We start from the raw sequence: 26,192 nt of genomic DNA on the forward strand, positions 1-26,192 counted from the left end.
ATTAAGTATTACAAAAGGAAAAATGATATTGGCACACATATTCCAAATTTAGTTTTTAACAGCACCTGAGTGATATACCCCTCTCATTATTTTCAATCTTTTATAGTGTATAAATTTAAAATCAATCCTTAAATAGTAAGAAAGCTAGACCAACACAATCTAATACAAAATCAATCACATTCAGGACATTCTGAATGCAGATACTTCTTTCATAATACAGTTTTACAGTTTAACGGACATTGTTTAATATTATAATCTCTCAGATCTGACATTATCTTGTCTTACTTAAATATTTGCCTCATGCTTCTATTTTATTTAAAGTTACCCTGTTGCCCACTCACCACAACACACACAAAATATGCTACTTATCCTCTTAATCTTTTACAGACTGGTAATTTTCATCATTAGTAGTTGATCTTTTTATTACTCACCCCCTGTTCCCAAAGTATACCAATAATAAGGATCAGATTAGGAAACTTAGCATTTTTTTTAAACATGTGCTTTCTTCTCCCTGTATAAGTGCCCACTATATAATTTGTGAATGATACCTCTGTTACATATTATAGCATCTATGTACCTGCCCCTGTAAGAATTCACCTTAGTCTTTCACGACCCTGCCCTGATCAGAAAAGTCAATCGCCAGAGTTTAAAGAAAAGCAGTAACCGTCCTAAGACTGAATTATTGGATAAATGGTCTTGTCGTTATGGCTTAACAGTAATATGGCTATAACACAGGGGCCCCGCCCTCTCTTCCTTTATTAACAATGTGACCTGACCACACTTTTTAAAGTCTAGACTAGTTTTCCACATGTTTTACATATTTTATTCTGACATCATATCTTTTAAAAACAAACAGATGCAAACATTTGCACTTATCAATGCCATTTTCTTTAGATGTGGTTTGACTTCTTCCTTCAGGCTCTTTGTCATCAAGAAGCAAGGTTTGATTTCGATACTGCCGTTGCTATGAAAATATCAGAAGGGGTCATCTTCAACGCAATATTCCAGTTGGGCTTATTCACTGATTAGATTAGCTGTATAATTTCTTCTAGGACATTTGTAACAGACACAACACACATAGGATTTCAGTTTGGGTTTTTTTCTTTTTTTTTTTTTCCCCTAGGGTGATTCCTGCTTCTCATTCATATTTTCTTTTCTTTGAATATATTGCACAATATTTTATTATTAAAAACGTTTTACATCTCAGACAAAAAGTTTTTCTCCTTTACTTGGGAGGTGCTAATGTGTATTATTTTCTAAAAGAGGTAAGTGGTTGTCTGTGTGGCCATCTTCAAAGGGAACCTAGGGAGGAATAAAAAGACCGAAGCATTAGTTTCATTCCTTACACTATTTCCTCTAAACACAACACTTTATTTTGGGCAATTTCTTTCTGGGCGCCAAGAGCTACTATTTAGATTTAACAATGATACTATGACTTAGAGATCAGCACCATTTACACTACACCACTTACAGAACTGACGGGTTTGTAGGCTCCAAGTCTGAAACGACAGTAAATTATTTCGACTATAAACTTTCCAATTCCATGTAACATGCCTGTAATAAAAAATAAGTTTATGTTTTTAATTAAATTATGCTTTTAATGAAATTTCTTCCTAAGTTATTCATTTCCTAATTTTGTAAGTAAGAATAAAAAACTATTATAAAGGAATAGATAAGGAAGGAAACAGTTTGCTTTATTCACTTCCACAGTCAAAAATATCAAGACAATTGAATTTTAAAATAAATGAATTTCTTTTCAAAATCACAAAGCCACATAATTCATGACCTTGACAAAGCAATCTTTTCAAAGGTGCTTAATATGTCTCACACCTACACAATTTTGAAAAATAAATACTACTAGCACCATAAATTTAAATGAATCTAAATAAAGCAGTGATAAAAACTTTCATAAGAAAAGCTATTCATCCATTTTAAAAATATAATTCAAACTATATAAACCCCATGTAATATTAAATAGAGGTTAGGATAAAAAAGGAACTGTTTCCTTATCTATTATACTCAACTATCAAATTTTCAGAATTACAATTCTGCAAGTTATCTTTGAGAGAATCCCATAATCTTATGGCGAAAAGACCAAAAGTCATAAAAACATTACTGACTAAAAATTTGGTTTCACATATTTCATAGTTCAACATACCATAAAATACAATTTTACGTTGTGTACAGTTAAAAATACCTTAACTGAAAAAGAAAATTTACATTCAAAGTATCTACTATTTCTAGGCATTTTCTCATCTAATCCTATAACACACTTGCAAGTTAGATATTATTATTCTCATTTTTATATAGAGAAAACAATTTCAGAAAATTTAGGTGACCTACATAAAGCTATCACCATGTAAATGACAGAACTTGGGTCCAATCCTAGGCTCTCTCTAGCACACTAAGTAATCTCCCATAAATCACTGAATGCAGTGAACTTAGTTATGTGTAATGCTTAATCAATACAATTTTTGAGGTCTGAAATTAAATCTTAAAGAAAAAGTTCTTTAAGTATCAAAACATGAGAATGTGTATATTTCTTTCCCCTTTTAAGTAAAAGCATCTTGATTTTTAATGTTAGCAGAACTTTTAGAAATTAGACAAAAAAAGGAATGAATCTTAACCTGTTGTTGAAAAGATTCCTCCAACAATACCACAAAGCCTTACAAAAAACTGCCAGAATGGCATATGCTCCTCAGTAACTGTCACCATAAGAGAGCTGAGATCATATTTCATAAAAATCCCAGAGACTCCATGGCTGCCTGCAGCATGGTTAATGACACGTTCCTAAAGGAAGGCAAAAGGAAGGGGAGAGAGAGGAGGAAGAGACAAACAGGATTCACATCATTAGGTTACTTGTATACAGTCAATATGAAGCCCTCCAGCCCTCCTGAACAAGAGGGACATCCAAATCTCTTTATGAATTGTCCTACTAGACCAAGCTCTCCAGAAATAAGCAAATTATTCTGTATTCTTTGTATGGTTAGCTTTTGAAGCAATCAAAAGAACAGAATCATTTTTTACTGTTTTCTCAAAAAGGTCACTTTACATCTACAAGGTTTCTACTAAACTCAAGAGTTTATATGGCACATTCCTCATTGACCAAATCAATGAAAACTACATTCCTATTTTGACATACTTTTTGTATTATTTCTTTGCTAAGAATTTACAAAATAATTCTATCTACTTCCTGTCATTTGAATGATAAGATTTAAAACCAATTTCAATTGCTGTTGTTCATTTTAAACTATATGAGATGGAGTACAGGAAGAAAACATAATACATTAATTTGAAAGATATCAATATCTGAGCTACTGGTTCAGTTTTTAAAGGAAATTTTTCTTGAAAGGAGCGTAACTAAAATTATAAACCTACCACAGTGTGCACACTGAGTGAGAATATATTGTTTCATTCCATTCTGTTTACACTTCAAAACTCAAGTTTGCAAATTTCTATTATAGCATGAAACAACTATGCTACCACAGTGCTTTGCTATGATTTTTGTGTCAGGCCCTACTTGTTTTTACTAAGCTGTAACTAAACTGCAAGCTTTAGGAAGACAAGTAACGTGGGAAATTAAAACAATTTCATGTGGGCATTACAAAACCTCTTTGCCTATTAGCACAACAGAGCCTTATAAGACATCGATCAAGTTTCCAATATAAAGGGACTTCATCTTTAAGTTCTGATAAGTTCAATATTTTGCCAAAATTATAAATATATTGTCATCACCTATGTGAGTGGATATTGTTTTAGGGATCACGGTGTCTACATAACAAAAGACTCATAATGATTCGCTTTTGGTCTAGGACCAATGAAGGTCAGCCCTGTCCTTCTCATCCTCCACTCTACCAACTCCAGTTACTCCTTTTTTTTTTAAGTGAAATACAACCACTGTAGTTGTCCTATCAGTACTAACACATCCCACAAAGGTCAAATGCTCTGTGATTCTTTTTTTTTTTCTTGTTAATTTATTTTTGTTATTTAAAATACATCCTGGAGATAATTTCGTATCAGTATATAGATATCTTTCTGTCTCTTTTTTTTAAAGTTGCATGTTCCTCCATTGTGTCGATGTATCACTTGGGTTGCTTCCAGTCTTTTGTCATTACAAGTAACAAAACGAATAATCTCATATACAACATCACTTTTTTTCCACCGTATCTTTGGATTTAATTTCTAGAAGTGGGATTGCTGGGGCAAAAGGTAAATGCATATGTCATTTTGCAGATATTGCCAAACTCCCTTCCAAGAGACTATGCCATTTTCCTTAGCAATGTATGCATGCCTGTTTTCCCCAAAGTCGTGCTGCTGTGTAGACTGCCTGACCTTCAGGTGTTGCCAACCTTAGTGAGAAATGGTTATCTCCCCACCCATAAAGAAATGCTAAAAAGCACAATATATACTTGTAGACACTTTACCTAGTTTCTCTTTCTCTCTGCATGTGAGCATGCGCACACACACACACACACACACACGGAGTTACACATACTTGATTTTTCCTCCTGAACCATTTGAAAAGTTATAAACACATGACACTTCACCCCTAAAAACTTTAGTATTTAGTTTCCCAAGAATAAGGAAAACTCTACAATTACTGAGGACATAGTCAACACAAGTTATAAGACTATCAAAGGAAAATTTCATATGGAGGAAAGCAAATTTTATTTTATTTTTCTTTTTTTTGCTGTACACGGGCCTCTCACTGCTGTGGCCTCTCCCGTTGTGGAGCACGGGCTCCGGACGCGCAGGCTCAGCGGCTCTGGCTCACGGGCCCAGCCGCTCCACGGCACGTGGGATCCTCCTGGACCGGGGCACGAACCTGTGTCCCCTGCATCGGCAGGCGGACTCTCAACCACTGCGTCACCAGGGAAGCCCGAAAGCAAATTTTTAAAAGCACTTAAATTCTGGAATTCTTCTGGATACTAGTATTTGAATATTCACCATTCTTGAACACAATAAGAAAACATAGCTTATAAAAATAAAGAATTAACAACAAAAAGAATGAAAGAAAGAAAGAAAACATGGTCCCAGAGTAAGTGAGAAATCTGTTAAACTGCCCAATTCCAAAATTCTGCTTCTCATTATCAATATTTACTTATAAGGCCACTCCACCCTAAGGTTGCAGAACGTCTGTCCTCTCAATCAGATGAATATGAAGCCCTAAATTAGGAAGGCAAACCCTCTAAATCTGCTATCTGAGTCACAATAACCATGCGTGTCCCAGGGTAGATACATTAAGTAAAAAATAAATAACAGAGAAATCAGAAAATCTGCTGGCAGATTAAAAAAAACTGCTTATACCAGTACATGGGAAAACAAGTATTAAGATATTAAGAGTAAAATAATTAATATCATAGTTTAATAATTTTTTACTAATTGAATGGAAAACATTCCAGATTTTTAAAATCTACTTCTTTTCTTACTCTAAAACATACTTAATACCCATTTCTGATATTTTATTGACTTAAAATAAAATGTCAATGCATTTCAAATTTTAAATGGGGGAGGGCATTACCTGAAACTCCAAACTAATTTTGTAGCGGGACTATAAAATGCTTTAAAAAAATAATTTTACCAGTTGGATTCAACTTACCCTTTCTGTCACAGAAAACTGATGGGTGTCTGCTGAAATTTTATATGTATGGAGTTTTGTTGGCACGATTGTAATAAAATATTGGAACATCTGGTTGTCTAGAATAAAAACAAAATGTAGGTTTTTTTCATCAATCCAGTAGCAATGAAACTACTGCCAAATACATCAGCCTTCTATTAAATACATCTAATCTGAAATTTAATGCTACTTATAACTTAATGTCTAACAAAAAAATATTATAAAAGAATCAATGAAAGCAATATATTCACATTTGGTAAAACAAGTTCTCAGTAAGCATAAAATAGTCACACAGACACACACACACATCTATTAGAAGATGTCAAAAAAGATGAGCTAGTTATCTAGTTAGATATCTTTTATAATCGTTATCATCCTTTTATAAAATATGGAAAATAAAAGCATTTCTTTATAGTACAGAAACTAATAAAAATAAAGTTATAATAGCATAACCACCACAAGACACATTTTCAGTTTCTACTAATATCTGAACAGAAATAAATAAACCAAAACTGAATTAGCTATTGGATATATAAACCAAAATGTAGCCTTTGGATAAATACAAAGAATCAATACTACAGTAGGAAAATAAGCAAAGAAATTACTCAATGATGGTCTGGGGTTACTACGTAATCAAAATGATCATATTTATATAGTCATTAGGCATTTATAGGTTTAATACAAGTCATAAACACCAGTATATTACTAATTATTAATTAATTTTAAGCAATTAACAGTTCACATAATACAAAACATGTTAATTCTCTAGGTCTACATTCTAGAAAATTTAGAACTAGATACATCTATCTATAGTTTCAGCTAGGTTAAGTGAATAGGGCCTCATTACGTTTGCGATGTACTTCACGTCACATGGTGATAACTGTCTATGACAACTGAGTACATGAATAAAATATATAAATTTTAAATGTATGGTTTGATAAATTTTGACAAATGTTTTTATCCATACAATCACCACCACTATCAAAATATAAAACATTTTAATCACCCCAAAGAGTTCCTTTGAACCCCTTTTTAGTCAATCCCTTCTACCTCTGGTCCTAGGCCAACCACTAATCTACCTTCTATTGTTACAGACTCGTTTTGCCTATTCTAGAATTGCATATAAATGGAGGTATACAGTATGTACTTTCATGTGTCTAGCATGAATTAATTTTTATTTTTATTTCCATCAGTTCAATTTCTCTGTCTCTTATCTCACTGTAATTCAGAATAGGAGAGGGAAAGTTAAAATTGTAGATAGAAGGGAGAGGTAAGACTAATGGTCTCTTCAACACTAACATTAAACAAGTTTCTAACAAAATAAAGCAAAGCCTGTTTCAACTTCACCATTTCTTATTTCACCTACCACTATAACTACCACTTGTACCACTATAACTTTCAAAAACATAAAACAGTTTTTGGCCAGTTCTATTATTAATTTCAACTTAAATCCTAAATATTACCACAGATAATGTTAGAGCAAGTGTGTCAACTTTGTCCACCACCAATAAATGGCTTATCAATTGTGGACGATCTTTCATCCTTTGAGTTGTTCTCTGATGTAAAGTGAACTGCTCAATCTGTGCTTATTTTTGAGGTGTTTTACAAATATCTCTATTACGTCATAAACAAAAATAAGCTAAAAATGAGCGGAGAAGGTGTTCAAGTACGAAGTATTTATGAAAAAGAAGATGAAATTGAGAGTGGTGAGGTTATAACCAATGCTGTACACATGGGTGGGATAATTAGACTTGAGGGAAAAAAATGAGAGACAAAGGAAATCTCACCACGTGCGGAATGAAGTCCAATGCAATGAACAGTAGCCAAAGCGGGTCAAAGAAACTTGACAGGGAAAATTGGAAACCTTTTAAGCTATGGAGAGAGAACTGCTGAAGACCTATTTGTCTAATATATAAGTCTGTTAGATAACTTAATGGCCAGGCAGGGGGAAAATGCTCTTGCATTAGATTTTGTTGCAAGCCACAAACTGTTCCAAAGGCTATAGGTCTGTCCAAATCTGCACAGCATTAAACATGTCACTGCTAAGTAATCCCCTCAAAATTCCTACATGAAGGAGAGGGTAGTTACCTGAATCCAACAGATCTGTAATGCTGAATTTTTTCTTTATCGAAAAAGAGGCCCAATAGAACATATATTAGGAAGGAGAAGAGTATACCTGCTTTAAAGCTTTGAATAACCTACTGACATTCATCTCATGCCATTTTATAAAATAATTCTAAACACCTCTTAGTCTTCCTGAACATGTAAATTTAAAGAGCCTTTTGAAAACTAATCTGTTCATATTTAGATCTGCTTCTTTACAAAAATGTATAGTTCATTTTAGCATCTTGAAACAAAGTATTAACCAACATGTTTTCAATTGCGCATCTCTTGTAATATTTAATGTATTTTGGTGTAGAATGAACACATACTTAAAGATGAGATTACACAGAACAAAGCTTGTAATTCTCAGAATGTTTCTACTCACACATTTCCAAATTTAGTACTCTCAAGCTTCCTTGAGTGAAACATTCCCACACAAACATAAAATACTCATGAATTCTAAATAAAACATGTTTAATGTATGATTACGACACTATGCTAAAAGAGTAAAATACTGAAAAGAACATGAATAAATCTATTTGAATTAATAAAAAATGAAATCCTTAATTACAGTTTTGCAAAGGCTAGAATTCCTAGTGGCACAGGAAGCTTTAGACGTCCTTAAGGCATATAATATGACTATTTAAGAAGAAAGGCAACCAAAAATCTTCAAAAAACAAACATCAGAAACCAAAAAACCTTTTAATTCCTTAATAATCCATCCATATTTGCATAAACTGAAATTTTAAATGGAATAGATGGTTAAAACAAACAGTAATAAAAGGTATCTGTACTACTTCTGACTGTGTTAATACCAAACCATTCTAGAAGAACTCTAGGTTTCTGATGTCTGTAAAATTCTCTAGAGAGGTTTCTGATATGGTAAATATTGTATAGATTTTAGAACTCTGAACCTACACAAAGAAGAAAATTTTTCTTATAATGTTCAAACTTTCTTTTGTTCTTATTCTTTCTTTGTTGAACATGAAAAAGCAGTTATGCCCTCTTAATACATTAACCTTTCATATACTTAGAGAGCCTTTAAATTCTACTCCTTCTCCTGACTACTTCTGACTAATTTCTTATTCTGTTCCATGGCTCATTTTTTACCATTTAAAATTCATCCACTACTAGAACAAATTCTCTTACACACATCTCCACTTAAAGATGATCAGCCATTTAAACCACTTCAAGATTTATCCGTTTATCTGTTACAAGGGGGTTAAGGAAGAGGTTTATTTAAAATGTATTAATATCAAAGTTATAAGAACTATTTGCTTACATGCAAAGTCCAACAGTAATTATTAAATACTTACGATCGAATGCAATTTTTTCAGTTCCATCTAAAGGATTAATAATTCCTGGAACAAGCTCTCCAAAAGACAAATGATCTATTCTATGAGAAAAATTGTAAGCTAAGAGGCAAAAAAAAAAAAAAATTAAGTAGAGAAATTAAATTATTCAAAACTACATGTTACAGATTAGTTCACATTCTTACCTATTCTCAAATGAAAATATCTAAAATCTGCTGGTATAATAATATAGCATTTAAAAACATATTATTTTAAGAAAAATGCATGCAAATATGTGGGAATTATATGTATAGAGGTAAACACATTCTGATAAAATGCTATATCGCAAATTTCATAATTATATACAAATTAATATCTAAGAAATAATATGACATCTAATTCTGATAAACAAAAAAATAAGTCTTTTCTAGTCCAAATCATCATATAGAAACAGGATTGTGTTAGAAGAACTGAGATGATGTCCATGAAACTGATCAGGTATATTTTTAATACACACTATTGCTTTAGCACATTTATGTAACTAAACTTGTTTTTTATGGAATTACTTGTTTTTGTTGTCTAAAGGAGACTTTAAAAACTAAGTTTTATGATAATCATTACACAAAACTAACTTGAATACTTTATATATGTGTGTAAATGTCCAGATTTAAATTTACATATTTAAACAAGTTTCAAATATATTCTCTTCACTATCTGTAAAAACTATCAGAAAAAAAAAAAATTAGCAGAAATGTGTACTAAGTGATATAAAGCACACCAAGGGTGCTTCTCCCTACCTCAGCAACTTCTGAGCTATGGCTAAAAAGAAATATAGGTAGCTTAAAGACAAGAGAAAATGGATTAGTCAATAAGTTAGATCATTTATTTTCTCCTTTAGATATCTTCTTTCGGCATACCCCACTTCCAAAGCCCTACCTCGCACCTGCACTAAAAATTAAAAAACACACTTTTTTTGCAAGGACATCTTCACAGAAAGAAATTTCAGAAACTGCTTACAGTCGTGGTTGACAAGTGCTGCCAAGTGTGCATGACCTCGGGGATGTGGAATTGCCCTGAAAGGAGGAAGAAAAGATTAAAGTAATAACATTTAAATACATAACTAATTAAAATCATAAAGGGGATCTTTCCTAAGTTATATAATTTTCTTAGTATAAAATAATATAACAACATACTTGGCCCATGATTTAAGTAGGTAAATCTCATCTCAGTAATGCAATAAACTGGGGGTTGGCAAACGTTTTCTGTAAAGAGTCAGACAGTAAATATTTTAGGTTTTGTGGGCCAAGATGCAAAACTGAAGATATTATGTAGTTACATAACAAGAGAGAAAACAAATTTTTACAAACTTATTAATGAAATTCAAATTATAATAGTAGTAATTGAGTACTTTTTTGGAATCCAGGTATTTTTGCTGGGAGATAACATTTTGCTTAACTGGGGTTTAGAGTTGACATTCCCGATTTTCAAAATCCCAGATAAGATAAGGATAGGATACAAACCAAATGCTTTTCCATTTGGCCTCTCTTATTGATAAGATGAGTTATCACATGGAGAGGTAAGTGAAATTGAGAACAAAGGCCAAAATATAGAAGTTCTTCCAATATTTGTCAACGTTTCCCTCTTTCAGTTAGTTTTGGAGTAGGATATTGTTTTTATTCAGAAGTGCAATAAAACCTTCTAAATTTCTTTGAGCCAACTATCATTTGTTGACTATATGATACCAAGAAATTCTAAGGTTCCCATCTACAGGTTGGGGATGGAGAGAATAGGCCCTGGCAACAGTAACAAAACAACAAAACATGAATGTTAAGAAGAGTGGGATAACAAAGACAAAGCAGGGAATTCCCTGGCAGCCCAGTGGTTAGGACTCAGCACTTTCACTGCCGAGGGCCCGGGTTTAACCCCTGGTTGAGGAAGTAAGATCTCACAACCCATGTGGCACGGCCAAAAAAACAAAACAAAGACAAAGCAAATGCCTGATTTGATCTGATCACTGTAAACACTGAAATAATTTTGCATAGAAGTCTAATGCTGTCTCTATATATTTAAAAAATCTCCAGCCACGCTCTGTCCTGCTCTATGGCCTTTCCCTCAGTCTAGATGCCATTCTCTCCTTTTATATATAAAATTCCTAACCATCCATTAGTGTTCAAAGGTTTCCCTCAATAAAGCCTCCACTGACTTGCAGAGTAGGTCAGGTACCTTGTTATATAGTTTCTTATCAGCCATAGTTTTCCTTTATAACTTCAATACAACTATAATTAAATAATTATTAGTGTAATTCACTGTTTAAAATTCAGATTCTCTCACAGAATGTCAGCATCATAAGGGCAAAAACCCTTTCTCTGTTTTTCACTGCTTCATCTTTAGTATCTACCATGGTACTTTGCACATAGCAAGTACTCAAAAAATACTCTTCTTTTGCAGTGAAGAATTGTTCAGCTTTGCAAGTCTAGATGGAAGGAAGGAAGGCAGGGAGAAAAGCAGAGAAAGAGAGAGGAGATAATCAGAGAATCTATTTATTCATTCAGGAATTTACCAAGTGTTTATTATCTGACAGTTTCTGTGTTGGGTTCTGCTCATGAAGGCAGGTGGTCTGATATTTTTCCTTAACTTTTACCCAATTTAACTTTATCCCAGACATATTTCTAACTACATCAAAATACTTGTCTCGTACTGGTCAGGGATTATATTTTGATGAGGATCACCAAAAGGAAAAACAAAACAAAAACCTAATATCCAACAAAATGAACAAATTAATGAAATGTCTAGGTAAGAGCTTTCTGGCTACTAAAACTTGGCAAGCTGAAGGTTTTAATTCATATTTACCTACAACTTATATATTTTAATATATGAAATATGACATGACTATTTTTCTTTTGTTTTGAAGCAGTAGTTTTTAAAGTTAGTAGTCTTCTCTATCCTGAGGTTGAAGGCTGAAGACATAAAAAATATACATTTTAAGAGTTCTCTAGTGGTTAGTTATATATTATTTGATTAACAAAGAATTTACTTTTAACCAAACTGCCAACTTGTTTAAAGTATTTTCAGTAAGTGAAAAGAACATACTTGCCCACAGTTATGTGAAAATTCCCCGCTACTTTATTGACATATAGATGACCACGAATTCTGCAAGCATCTGGAGGCTGTGATGAATCATCTTCCCTGTTACAACAAGATACATTTGAATTACTTACAGCGTATTCAATATAGTCACCATATTTCTGGTGAGAAAATTTTATAGATGGGAAAAAAAAAATCCCTAAAGATCAATTTTTAGATAATGTTCTAAATGTCAAAAGTAGAATAGCAGTTTTTTGAAGTCTACACTTTTATTAAAAAACATCTACAAAATGAAAAAAATTATATAATTATTATATATATGTATTATTTACACAAATATAAAATTTCAAGGTCATTCAAATTTAACCAGAGGACTAAGTCTAATGAGAGAAGAAAAATTAAAAGTAAAGAATTACTAGTCCAACAAAGACATGCTTTTATCATGTTTCTGGTACTTTAGGGGACAGGAAGCGTTGGGAAAAAGAATGAGTAAGGGAAGGGCATGCCACTTAACTTCAAATAGACAATAACATTTTCTTCCTAAGCAAATGTAAAACCTCTGTATATTTTTAAATTTAAATGATCATTTTCATGATTATAGCATTTCCAAATATCAGCTCTTCTAATCTATAAAAGAGACAAAAAGTGAAATAAAAACATGAAATTCCTAACAAAACTTTATACATCTTCATAATGGTAAATGAAATTAATTTGTTCTTAAAACCTAGTACAATTTTATATGAAGGTATACCATACACACATAAAAATGAAAATAATATTTGGGATAATCCTGATCAGTATCATAGGCCATAAATTTAAGAGTAAAAAAGACATCTTGAGACTTCCCTGGCGGTCCAGTGGTTAAGATTCCGCGCTTCCACTGCAGGGGGTGCGGGTTCAATCCCTGGTTGGGGAACTAAGATCCCATATGCCGCACGGTGCGGCCAAAAAAAAAAAAAAGACATCTCATCATACAGAATGATTACATTTTCTCTAAGAAATATAAGATTCAGAGGAGTAAACCAACACTAAAATTATGTCACAATAAATTCTTTTTTTTTTCTTTTTTTTTTTTTTTGTGGTACGCGGACCTCTCACTGTTGTGGCCTCTCCCGTTGCGGAACACAGGCTCCGGACGCGCAGGCTCAGTGGCCATGGCTCACGGGCCCAGCCGCTCTGCGGCATGTGGGATCTTCCCGGACCAGGGCACGAACCCATGTCCCCTGCATCGGCAGGCGGACTCTCAAGCACTGCGCCACCAGGGAAGCCCCAATAAATTCTTAATAAATAGTCTCACAAAATCTCCCACCTTGGTGGAAGTGCTGTTGATGCACTTTTAAAAGCACTTTTAAAGATCACATCTTGAAGTGAATGTTCTTCTTGCAGTCTACTCTGAATCAGCTGTAGCATCCTAAATACAAAAACAAGCAATAGTTAACAAATACAGTAAGACACACAGAGAAAGCCAACACTATTTTAAAAATAACACAGGTAGTTGACTTAGCTAAGCCATACATTTATTATTACATAACTTTATTCTAAAATAAAGTCCCAAGTATTCTTTGGTCATTTCCTTGAAAGCAGGAAAAGTGAGGGAGTATGGCTAGAGGTGTAACAGCTGGGGTCCTTAAGTCTGTCTAATTCCATCAGTAATGAATGTGTGGACACTAATTACATGTCCATTATTGGTGGAATCAGGGTCACCAAGAAAGAACTTCTGTTCACCTGAATATCTAAATTCATCTTTCATGCATGCACGCAGCAATAACAAAATTCTTAGTTTTTGTCGGGCACTGAATAAAGTGTTACAGATACAAAGAATGAGACAAATAAGGGGCCACATAATAGATGTGATGGACTTAAAGGGGCATGTTACTGGGGGTTAAATCCACACAGGAGCATCCAATTCTCATTACAAACCAGGCCACAGTGACATTTAATATCACCTAGTGTCTGCCTTTTCCAAAGAAACCTGAACTTTATCCTATGACAAGACCATTCTAAACGAACTATTATATTCTACCTATAATTTTTAAAAAGAACATCAGCATATAAGGTATAGGATTATAGAGAACAAAGTATTCATTTGAGAACTCATGCTTAGATTTTCTTTTTAAATATACTTTGCCACTAAAAACACATTAGTTGCTTGAAGATTTTTTTTTTTTACAAAATTGTTGCATTTACATAACTCATGAAATTACTTATTCTGAAGAACAAAACCAAGAATAAAAGTATTTCTTCTCTCTAATATTTCTAACATTTTCAACAATAACTTTGTATCTTTAGATATAATCCTATTTTATATCCTTTAACCTATATCTTTATATAACTAACATCCAAAGTCACCTGTATCACAGTTCAAACTCAGCAAGTACAAAATTTACACCCAGAGGGAAAGGAGGGATGAATAGACAAAACTGGGAATTTTCAGGGCAGTAAAACTACAGGTACTGTAATGGTGAGTACATGTCATTATGTATTTGTTAAAACTCAAACAGTGTACATCTCCAAGAGTGAACTCTAACGTAAACTATGGACTCTGGGCAATAATGATGTGTTCATGTAGGTGCATAGACTGTAAGAAATGTACTACTCTGGTGTGGGATATTGATAACAATGGAGGCTGTACACGGGTGGGGGCAGGGGATATTTGGGTACTCTGTACTTTTCACTCAGTTTTGCTGTAAACCTAAAAATACTCTTAAAAAGTCTTTAAAATATATATACACATACATACACACACATAAATAACTTGGAAAAATTATTAACAAACATAGGAACTTAAAGAAGAAGCAAATGTAAATGAGAATATATTTCACATCCCATCATAATGATATAATAAACATTTTTTAGAAGTGCAAGCGAGAGATAAAGATAAAATACGTATGTACCACCCACTAAGAACACTGGTAACAGGCCTATTTAAAATAAAAAGTCATTTTTATACTGTAAATTTAGTATAAATAAAAAACAGTAATCAGGAAGGCTATGTCTAGGCTTTGAGATTTCCTTTTACTAAAGGAAAGAGATTAATTGGGATCCTAAATATTTTAAGAAAGCAGAACAATTGAAAGACAACTTAAATATCTTTTAGCAAATTCTACAGGTAAAGAACGTTTTGGTATGCACATTATTCAGGTTGTTAGGTCTTAGGCATCTCTAATCCATTCAAGAATATTTGTTTAGAAGCAGAACATGATAATCTAGGAAGCTTCAAGAGGCCAGATCCCATCTTCAGATTTACACGTACAAAGACTTAAAATCTTTAGATCTAATGCTAACAGAAATTGAAAGCTTCATATTTTTGCATGTCTTGTATTTCCAGAGTTCAACTTTTATTGCTTGGTCAGTGGGAAAAGAGGTTGATGACACCAAACTGTATGCTGTATGTGTGTCTTCTGTTTCCAGAGTTTAACTTTTAGTGCTGGGCAGTGGGAAAAGAGGTTGATGACACCAAACTCTGTGTGTGTGTGTGTGTGTGTGTGTGTGTGTATACGTGTATAACTTCTGCCTCAAATATACCAATAAATACCCAAGTTTATATTCCATATATAAAAGGATGTAGAAAATTCTACTACGATGGAAAATGTCTATCATTTTAACAGTAAAAACACAATCTCTTCTCTCACTTACTACTAGTCTTGAACACTAAATAAAATTCTAGATGAAAGGAGACTTCTCACTTTAACATTTCTGGAATAAAGTAATGTATTTCATCTCTGGATGGCTCTCTACTAAAAGCGCTAGAAGCCCAGAGACACCTAATATTCAGTTATTTTGTTCAATACATTCGTTTCAACTTTAATTTTAAAAGCTCTCCAAATGGTGAAAGTAGAAATTAAAAGAGAAAGGCCTTTGAAATGTACTGAGGGACTAGAAAGAAACAAAAAAAAAAATGGGTAAAAAAATTTTTTTGTAATAATCTTAAATTAGGTAATGCCTTTTTAAGCATAAGACATAGTCTAGAAAACAAAAAGAAAGAAAAGAGTGGGGATGGGGTAACTATTTAAAACAAAGAACTAATTTCTTTAATATACAAAAAATTGGGCTTCCCTGGTGGCGCAGTGGTTAAGAATCCACCTGCCAATGCAGGGGACATGGGTTTGAGCCCTGGTCCAAGAAGATCTCATATGCCGCGGAGCAACTAAGCCTGTGTGCCACAACTACTGAGCCTGCGCTCCACTCTAGAGCCCACGAGCCATGGCTACTGAAGCCCGTGTGCCTAGAGCCCGTGCTCCGCAACAAGAGAAGCCACTGCAATGAGAAGCCCAGCACCGCAATGAAGAGCAGCGCCACCCCCACCCCCACCCCCCCACCCCGCTCGCCACAACTAGAGAAAGCCCTTGCGTAGCAACAAAGACCCAATGCAGCCAAAAAACAAACAAAACAACAAAAAAAATTATTTAAAGTTATTAAGAAAACAATCAAGCAAAATGGGCATACGGCATGAGCAATTAGTTTCACACACACAAAAATACAAATGGGAAAAAAATAATCCACAGATATTAAACTGATTTACAAAGAAATGCTAACTAAAACAAGTACAATACCAGTTTTCACGAATCAAATTGGCAAAAATAAAAAAAGTCTGGTTATACCCACTGTTGGTGAGGTTGTATAGAAACAAGTACTCTCACATATTGATAGCTTTGGAATATAAATGAAACTATTTGGGGAAGATGTTTGGCATTATCTATCAAAATTTTTTTCCAGTTTTACTAATATATAACATTGTATAAGACTAAGGTATAAACATATGATTTGACAGATGTATATATGTGAAATGATTACCACCGTAAGTTTAGTTAACAACCACCACCTACCTCACCATTACAAATTTTCTTCCTTGTCATGAGAACTTATCAAAACATTAAATATACTCTAAAAGATAAATTTCTTTTCTAGAAACTTTATATATATATACATATATTCACTCAAGTACATGAGGAATATGTATATATATATATATATATACATTCACACAAGGAATTAGATTCAAGAATTTTCACTGAGCATTGATATTAGAATCTTTGCAAGCAATCTAAATGCCCATCGATAAGTATCCAATTAAATAAATTATAGCTTATCCATAAAGGGTACCACTATATGTACTTAAGTGGGAAGATGTGCAAAATATAAGGTTAGGTTGGAAAAAGAAAGTTATAAAACAAATGTATAGAATGACCCCATTTGTATTAGGAAAAAAATAACATAAGCAAATATGGAAACATGTAGAAAATTATACACAAACAGAATATTTGTAGCAGGCTACACAAGAAATTTAACTCTGGTTATTACCACCAGTTAGTGGCACTAGGTTTAGAGAATGATGAGGAGGCTTTTACTTTCACTTTATATCCTTTATATTCAAATTTGATCATATATTGCTTTTAAAATTTTTTAAATAGTTAATACAATTTTAAATGAAAACTAAAATGTATTTATGATTCAAAGTGCATTAAAGATTATATGACTTTCCTAAGATCTGATAAAATCTTTGAAAGTGTAAAGATTATATTATATACTATATTCTGCTAATATTTCATCCAAAGAAATGCCTAGATAAATATATTAATCTATGAATAATATACAGTAGACAAAATAGACAAAGCATGATCTAATTTCTATGGACCACAATACTTTGTTTACTTGTTACCTCTGCCACTCTTTTTGCTGTGGTGAAAGATCAAATATTGCCTGAAATAAAGGAAAACATAATCACTAGCACTGTCAAATTCTCTTGGCTCTTATATCATAATTTTTTAAAATTTTCTTTGACCAAGGAACAAATTTATAATAACATTAAAAACAAGTATTCATAATTTACATTTAATCTTCCATAAGTCAAACTAAAAAATTTTTAATTTTACTCAGAAGTAGTATAAAGAAATTTCACTAATTGCGAATATTTTTCTATTACAGTTATCTACATTTATAGGAATGGATGCAATGCAATCTATCACATGTACAAAATGGTATTTTAAGACTTAAAATCATTTAAATGATGCCAGCATGAAACTTAAGTATTTAAAAGAGAAGAAGAAATGAAAAAGACATACAGCTTAAGTATAATATTCAAGCATCCAAAGCCCATATTCTTGCCAGGAAAATACCATGATAAAATCAAAAAGTTTTGAAATGACCTAACAATGTCACTATAATTCCCACATGTATTAATCAAGAAAGAATAATTCAAGAAATTTTATCTAGGCACTATGTTCACCAATTCAAAGACAAACTTAGCTACTTTGTAGAATCAGAGGAAAAGAGGCAAACTTCTCACAGTTTGTGGCAATACCCACAATTTAACTTTCCAACAAAAAGTCCACTTTTGATTTTTAAAAGGCGATTTATAACAAGGCATATTAATTCTACTTTCTAACTTATCAATATCATTAATGATCCCTCCATAATCATGCCCTAACCTACTACTCTCTCACTATAAATCCTTTCTCTTTAACCCCTCATTCCATCAGACAGTTCTACCTCTGTGCCTTTGGTTATTTAATTATATCAACCTGGAACCTTCCTCTCCTGTAACTGTGACCCTAATGTCAGTCTAAATTCTATATGCCACTTGCTCTAGGTTAATGATTACAGTGAAATTACTTTGATTACTCCTCCTGCTGAACTTGTCTATACCTTGCTTCCCAACCTTTTTCACAGCACAGCACACAAAGAAAGTGCTATAAAACACACCATGGCAAACAGATGAGGCTACATGCAACTGCTCCCCAGTTACCTTGTGAATAAAACTACTGACAGCAGGGACTATGTGATTCACCCTTTGACTTCCCCAAACTGCTCGGTATAGTGCTTAACACAGCGGGTAAAGAACTACTGAGTGGCCTACTTTGTGCTCGGCACTATGCTACTTAAATCATTATCTCACTTAACCTTCATAACAACCTTGTGAGTTTGTTATTATTCTCTCCTTTTTATATATAAAAAAGAACTCAAAAGATTAAAAAATTTTTTGAAAAATCACAGATAATGAAGGTCAGTATATAAACCCAACTATGTCAGATTCCTCACTTTCTCACATCCCTAAAAGTAGTTCTTTTCTTTAAATAAATAGTAGCTATCATAGCATATTGTGTGATCATGGTTTAGAAACCAGTAAAATTATTAGAATTAAGTTTTTAATATTCAGACTGCATATTAAAAGAATGAGTGAAAATTTAAAAACAAGTAAAAATTATCTCAAATAATTTTACATTAATAATAATTCTTAAATATTTTAATATAAATTAGGACAAGGGAATGAATACTTACCAGAAACACTGTTAAACGTTTTAAAAATTACTGATAAAAATATACAATTACATATTTTTAAGTTTCTAACTTTCTGGCTAAGACATGACTTTTAGTTCATGACAGTTAAATTAAAATAAAACTTTCCTCTTCTACAAATGATTGAAAGAAATGGCAGAAGCTGTTACAATGGAATAATCAAAAATGGAATAATCAAAGATCCTGCCACAATTACATAATTCTAACATATTCATCAGTGCCTAATACCTGCAATGCATTATGCTTTACATTTTGTGAGCTATAAAGAAGAAAAAATAAAGTAATTGCTTTTCAGGAGCTTAGAATCTAGCTGAAGAGACAAGCTGTCCAGAAAAAATATTTATTAAAAAAATCAGAGACTTAATAAACGTGAAGAGAGTGGGAGTGACAGACAGTATGGAGCGAATGCTAGAAAAACAGCATAAATAAATTTTAGTGGATAAGTTCAAGATGATTATCTCCTCAAATTCTCACAATGTCCAAAGAAACAGAAAAATGAGGACACAAACTGTATCATTATTTTAAATCATTTTAAATAGTATCCATATGTTGGAAATTATCAAAAACTTATGCAAGACAGCATACAAGGGACACTAAATTGAGAAAAGAGCCCAACACATAATTTATTTCATGGGACAGGAAAATCCATGTAAGCAGTAAATCCCCAATTCAGAGTAACAGAGGAAAACAGGTGATAAAAGATAACAAGACACTTGAGGAAGAGACAGTCACCATCCTAAGAAGACTTCTAGCAGTTCAATCGAGTACCAGAGACCACATCACAAAGGGCATTCCACAGCATTATTATTCCCAGCTTACATGTGACCTGGACTGTATTCTAAATTAAGCAAAACTACTGCTACAGCTGGCTGCTAATGAGGACAGTCACACCAGTTAAAGAAAAAAGGAATTACCCTAGCTAAATTTAACCTGTCAAAACAAATACGGAAAAGGAAATGTGGGGTGCCCTGGTGAACTACTCTGCCATCCTGAACCCAATGTGACTTCCTCCTTTCTTTTCAAAAGCATCTGAAACTCTAATTTTGCTTAGAAGAAACACAGTATATCTAAACTATATATCCTTCTCCTTTCATTTACGTCTGGAAAAAAAAAAAGTGGGGGTGGGGAGGGAAAGGGAACCGACATAACTCAAGTCTATCTCAACTCTCAGTCAGTTAACTGGCCATTTATTTTCCCATCCTAAAGATGAACAAGAAAATAGATAGCTAGATAGCTAGATAGACAAAAAGATTCATCAATTTGAAAGAAGTGGTAAATCTGAGGTCCGAGGGCTAATTTTCCTTTGTGATACCATTTCTAAAAAGAAGAAGAAAAGTGAAGTTTTTCTAATTATTTCTCAATGAGATTTATCATCATGAAGACAGAAAAAAACGGAGTGATCTGCAATATATCAAAGGTGGAAAATATAATCACTGAATTTTAAAACATAATGAAGGCATTGAAAAAAAAAAGATTGATCCTGCTGGATCAAGGTCATCTCCCAGAACTCACAGATAAAGTTCAAAATATGCATCTTATGCAAGAATTGATAAAAATATTGAGAACCACTCCATGAAATTCAACATCACTTGATAAGAATTTTAAAAAACAGAGGTAAAACCGTTACTCTGAACATCATTAAAGCAAACAAACAAGCAAAATAACACTTAAAACTTCAGATCATTAATACCATCAAAAGCCAAAAATAACTGAAGGGGATCCACACTTGGATATACAGGATAAATATTTGAATTTCAAAAGTAAAAGAAAAAAGCATATAAGTAGATAAATATGTTACCTACAAAGAAAAAAAAAATTGTGCCAGAAGGCAATAAAGGAATGTCTATAAAGTTCTGAGTGTAAAACACCATAAAGCAAGAATTCTATCCTCAGCCAACCTTACATGTATTGAGAACAGAATGACATAGGCGGTCTGTCATAAAACATAACCCACATATTCTTGCTGATAAAGAAGTCACAAAAAGTCCCTCACAAAACGATAAACAAAAATAAAGAAACTAAGAAGGGTAGAAAGTAAAAGCAATAAAACATAAAGTTGAATAATTATTCCTAAAATAGTATGAAACAGAATACAAATGTTAGTGTCTGATAATAATCACCTAGATCTAAATTTCCAGATAATAGTTTAACATGCAATAACATGGTACCTGAATTTGTAAGGTTCTTAACCTCATTTAAAATTACTGATATCAATTTTTTGAGTGGCAATACAGGAGGTAGGAAGTAGGGTGGTTCAGAGTGGCAGTAACAAAAGTTACTTTTTCTTTAGAAAATTTTATTTTAAAAGTGTGTATCAAAAGGCATAAATATATTTTGTTCATGTAAACTAAAAATAATTTGGTAATCAAAACTGAACTAAGAGCTTCCCTTTTTTCTCCTCCACCTATTCAGTTACTTCTAATCCTCCTCCATCACCTTTAGTCTTCACTTTGCAATTTTGTTTAAAGAGGGTTCACAACTGTCAATGGTAAACAAAACAACTCAAGAACGCATGGGTAAACATAAGTACCACAATGCCAACAGAGCAGTCAGCAAGGCAGAGTAGCTGGGAGTTCCATGCTTTGTTTTCTAAAGCTTCTTTAGGGCTAGTTCTGATCATGACCTGTTATCACCCACCCCTGTAATGTGATACCTGCCCCTGTAATGTGATGGTGTTTTCTAACAAATTAATTCTATTACACACAACTTGTACTATGAAAACAATAAGAGAATGTCAGTATTTCATTAGGTCTGGGAAATGGAGGTGTGAAGGAGAGAGGAAGAACTAAATGCATATGAAATTTCTCCTCTTAGATAATGCTTCATTCTTGATTACAAGAGAAATATAGCTCAAACGTTTTTAAGAACTTAAATTTGGTAAAAGAAGAATACAAATAAGACATAGAATTTCCAAATCATTAGAAGAAAAGAAGAAAATTTCATCACTATAGCAACTGTATAAAAGAGAAAAGGAAACTGTTAGGAAGCATTAACAAAAAATATAAAATAAGTATAAGATTATAGAGGCTTATCCAGAATGCTAACAAGGCTTTGGTTTAGATATAATTTGGTAATTATATTTACATAATTTGGTAATTAGATATAATTTTTTCTTCCCCCTATATGTTTACAAAGAATATGGAATATTTCTGTTTGTTTTGTTTTTGTTTTATTTTTTACTGAAGTATAGCTGATTTACAATGTTGTATACTACTTTTGAATTAAGAAAATATATTTTTAAAAAACTAGCTCAGACAAAATTAAAAGCAAATATCAAAACTGTCTTCAAGGGAACAATTCCTCAAAGCATACTATTTAAAAGAACATGTAAATCAAACTTACTGGTTCATAAACTAGACCATCTGCAGATGCAACCATTGTTTCTGCTAAATCCAATACATCTGCTCCAATATCTGCATAGAAAAGAATTAGAAGTTTTATATTCTATGCTGAGAGTCAAACTATATCCACTAACCACTAACATAAGAAAAAATAAATGGAAAAGGAAAAGAGATTTAAGGTTGTTCTTAGATGAAATCTTTTAGAAATTAATTTCCTTAATTGGATAAAATGATTTCACACTTTAAAAAATTTTGTCTGAACTACTGAATTCTTGGTCTCTACTTTTCAAGCAGTAATTTAAGACACAATTTAAGATGAAAAAGCATCCTCATTTTTGAGAACTATACTGATTCAAACATTATCTATCTAGCATATTAACATTTTTCCACTTCTACCAGTATAATTAAGTGAAGCCAGCGAAGAAAACAGAAAAGGGTAACATCACCATTAACTCAAAAGATTTGGATCTGTATTTTAATATGCAGAAGTAAAAGTAAAGGGTAGTAAATTGAAACTGTGAAAGAGGATATGTTTCTGGAATGTGGATGTAAAAATCAGTATGCCAAACAAGAAAGAAATAAAGGATATACCTAAACTAGAACTTCGATTTATAAAAATTTCCTCCAATTTTCTTTCATTTTAATTATACTAATGTGAAAGTTAAATCTCTTTATGGAGAAGAAATTTAAAGAATACAAGCTGGGGAGAAAAACACTTTGTATTCTTAAATTAAGATATCATAAAGGAAAAATAAAGTTAAAACAACCAGTGGCTTTTACTTTTTACTAGCAACTGTTTAAACCATAATCTATATATGCAATCATCAGGTTAAACACATACTTACACTGACACTTCATGGCAACAGTAATATCTATATTGATTCTCAATTTGCTAAAAGACAAAAAGGAAACATTAGAACCTACCAATTGATCAACAAAACATGATCAATATAAATCAACTGATCTATGAAAAACTTGGACTTCATACAGAATAAAATATGTCAATTAGAACTTGGATAGCATTCATATGGGCAAAACAAAGGCACTTTAAAAGTAAAAATCCTATTTTGTAATAATTCCAAAAGTCTTTCTGATTTCACAAGTTTTTAACACAGTATCCTTCATTTTAATGGCAATTCTACAATTAGTAAGTCCAAGCAACTCAGAAAAAAGTATTAACCTCTGTTTACATAAACCTTACGTAGACTATGCCATTAAACAATACAAAACTTTCAAAATCAAAAGTTAGGAATTGAAAGCCTTTCTCTCCTTATTTACCAAATAAATACCAGACATCAGGCATTGTACCTGATGTCCTACAAATACTATCCTCTTTATTCCTTACCATGGACCTATAAAGTAGATAGCTTCAGTTCTACAAATAAGCCAATGGTGTTTACGGCAGTTTAAATAAATGCCTGGCTTAAGACCACTTAACTACTGAAGTGGCATATTGGAAACTAGGTCTGTGTGACTCAAGATGAATGTACCCAAATTACCAGAAAAAAAAACCCCACAAAACCTGATTCTTAAAGTTTTGCATGGCCTTTTAAAAAGGCTCAACCAATGCCTTATTTTCAAATATTTAGTTCAAATCAAATTAATTTTCAAGTATCAGAATCAGTGCCATGAATAACAGAATGAGTACAATCAGGATCAGTCCTGTCCTGCGCTTCCTATCAAAACTTTTTTTCACTCTAATAATTTTCATCCGGTTTCAATAGGGAGTACAGATTTTTAGAACTTCACAGAGTCTTAAAGTAGTCTAGAGTTCAAACTGTGTTCCAAATAACCCTGGGGTTTAGGCTCAGATTTATAGGAAGAGGGTGAGGTCAAGCAGACAGGCTTCTAGGCATCCCCACTACACTTATGTGGTGAACTACATGACTTCATTTAGAAAGAATAAAAATTATTTCATTGGTGCTAAAAAAAACCAAAATAAGAAAAACAACAAATTCCTTAAAAACTAATGGCATTAAGAATAACACTGATGTTATGGATCAAGAAACTGAGGCCCGAAAGAAGTCAGTTGTATGACTTGCCCAAGGTTACACAGCAACTATTACAAATGTTGACTGACTGAATTCTCACTGACCTGAAGAGGAAAGTACTATAATTAGTATCCCCATTTTACAGAAAAGGAAACTGAAGCACACGCAGAAATAGATTTAGTAAGTTCCCTAAAGTCACATACTTAGTAAATGGCAGAGCTGGAACTGAAATTGAGAAGTAAATGTTTCCTGCTATCTAGTGCAATCTAAGTATTATAAACCTGTTATCTTCAATCAATTAAAAAATACAAATAATACAAATAAAGTATATTTTGTCTCCTAATTAAGGTACTAATATTTTCAAAGGTTTAAAAGTGATGCTGTTTACCTTAAAATATAGTTTATACACAATTTACAACAATCAAGCTATAAGCATAAACAATGTAACCTTAGACAATTTACTTTCCAGTTCACACAGATCAGTAAGATACTTCAAAATCTAAAGAGTAAACAATTTCAAAACATCAAACAATTTCCGTCATTTCAACATCTAAGGAAAAACATATTCTCCTAACCTTTTTAAACAAATGCATATTCAATCAGAGAACCTTTCTCTTAGAATTTAACCAGTATTCAAATTATTCTAAAATGTTTTACCTAATGCATACAATTAATGAGGATTTTTCAGTACTATTTCTTCAGAATTAAAATAAACCAAGTATAAAAGGTTAGACTTTTTTTTTTAACATGTTACCTTCAGAGCAATTTAAATCTAAAGGTATTTCAAAAAAAAAGTTACCTAGAAAAATCCTTGTCTACTTCATATTCATACTTCATCCATGTATCTTGATATACTGAAAATTCCATTATAGTTAATAAAGCCATAGTGGTAAATGCTATTAGAGAAACTGAGAAACCAACAAAAAAGGAAAGAATTAAAACAATTTTTAAAAGGTAAACAGCAGGAAACCATTTTAAGTAAGATTAAAATTAGCAAAGAATACCCTAATATGATTGCCACATGAATGAATACAATAAAAGGTTTTTCTTAAAATAGTCATTATAAATTTTTTTCTAAAACAGCTCAAAAATGAAGATTTAATGAACACAAACATTTGCACTATTGAGAAAGCATTTTATTTCTTCAATACGAAGGACATTTCTCACTAAATAGATTTGTCAAAATTCTACAAATACATAAAACTTTTACCTTGTTATATATAGCAGTGTCACAGATAAGATAAATGATGAAAGTAAGCATAAGTTTCACAACACAAATTTGAAAGTAGTCCCCTCATAATTAAAAATGCATCCATGCCTATAGTCCAATTAAAAAAAAAAAAACTAGCTTAATTTCTTAGATCCTAAGAATCCACAACAATCTGTGTCAGAATCTCAAATAACATCTCCAAATCTCTAATAAAACTTTCTACTTTGAAAGCTCCTAAGTATTTCACTTCATTTATAA

At 32.4% G+C, this 26,192-nt stretch overlaps 1 protein-coding gene across 2 annotated transcripts in view; it reads right to left on the bottom strand.

Moving 5' to 3' along the window:
- Nucleotides 1-800: 800 nt before the first annotated feature.
- Nucleotides 801-26,192, bottom strand: part of ERGIC2 (ERGIC and golgi 2) — a 36,304-nt gene continuing 10,912 nt past the window's right edge. The window contains exons 3-14 of one of the 2 annotated variants that reach the window (XM_082665573.1): nt 25,524-25,578; nt 23,579-23,625; nt 22,735-22,805; nt 17,756-17,796; nt 13,406-13,507; nt 12,103-12,198; nt 10,030-10,085; nt 9,037-9,135; nt 5,600-5,697; nt 2,628-2,790; nt 1,472-1,554; nt 801-1,302 (exon numbers count right to left, since the gene is read on the bottom strand). In XM_082665573.1, the coding sequence (XP_082521699.1) occupies nt 1,240-1,302; nt 1,472-1,554; nt 2,628-2,790; nt 5,600-5,697; nt 9,037-9,135; nt 10,030-10,085; nt 12,103-12,198; nt 13,406-13,507; nt 17,756-17,796; nt 22,735-22,805; nt 23,579-23,625; nt 25,524-25,578 (974 nt within the window). In that variant the 3' untranslated portion in view covers nt 801-1,239. Of the gene's footprint in view, nt 1,303-1,471; nt 1,555-2,627; nt 2,791-5,599; nt 5,698-9,036; nt 9,136-10,029; nt 10,086-12,102; nt 12,199-13,405; nt 13,508-17,755; nt 17,797-22,734; nt 22,806-23,578; nt 23,626-25,523; nt 25,633-26,192 lie in introns of both variants that reach the window. The other variant, XM_082665572.1, reaches the window with a different exon arrangement.

This window comes from Grampus griseus (assembly GCF_964374135.1).
Source record: "Grampus griseus genome assembly, chromosome: 11".
Taxonomy (NCBI): Eukaryota; Metazoa; Chordata; class Mammalia; order Artiodactyla; family Delphinidae; genus Grampus; species Grampus griseus.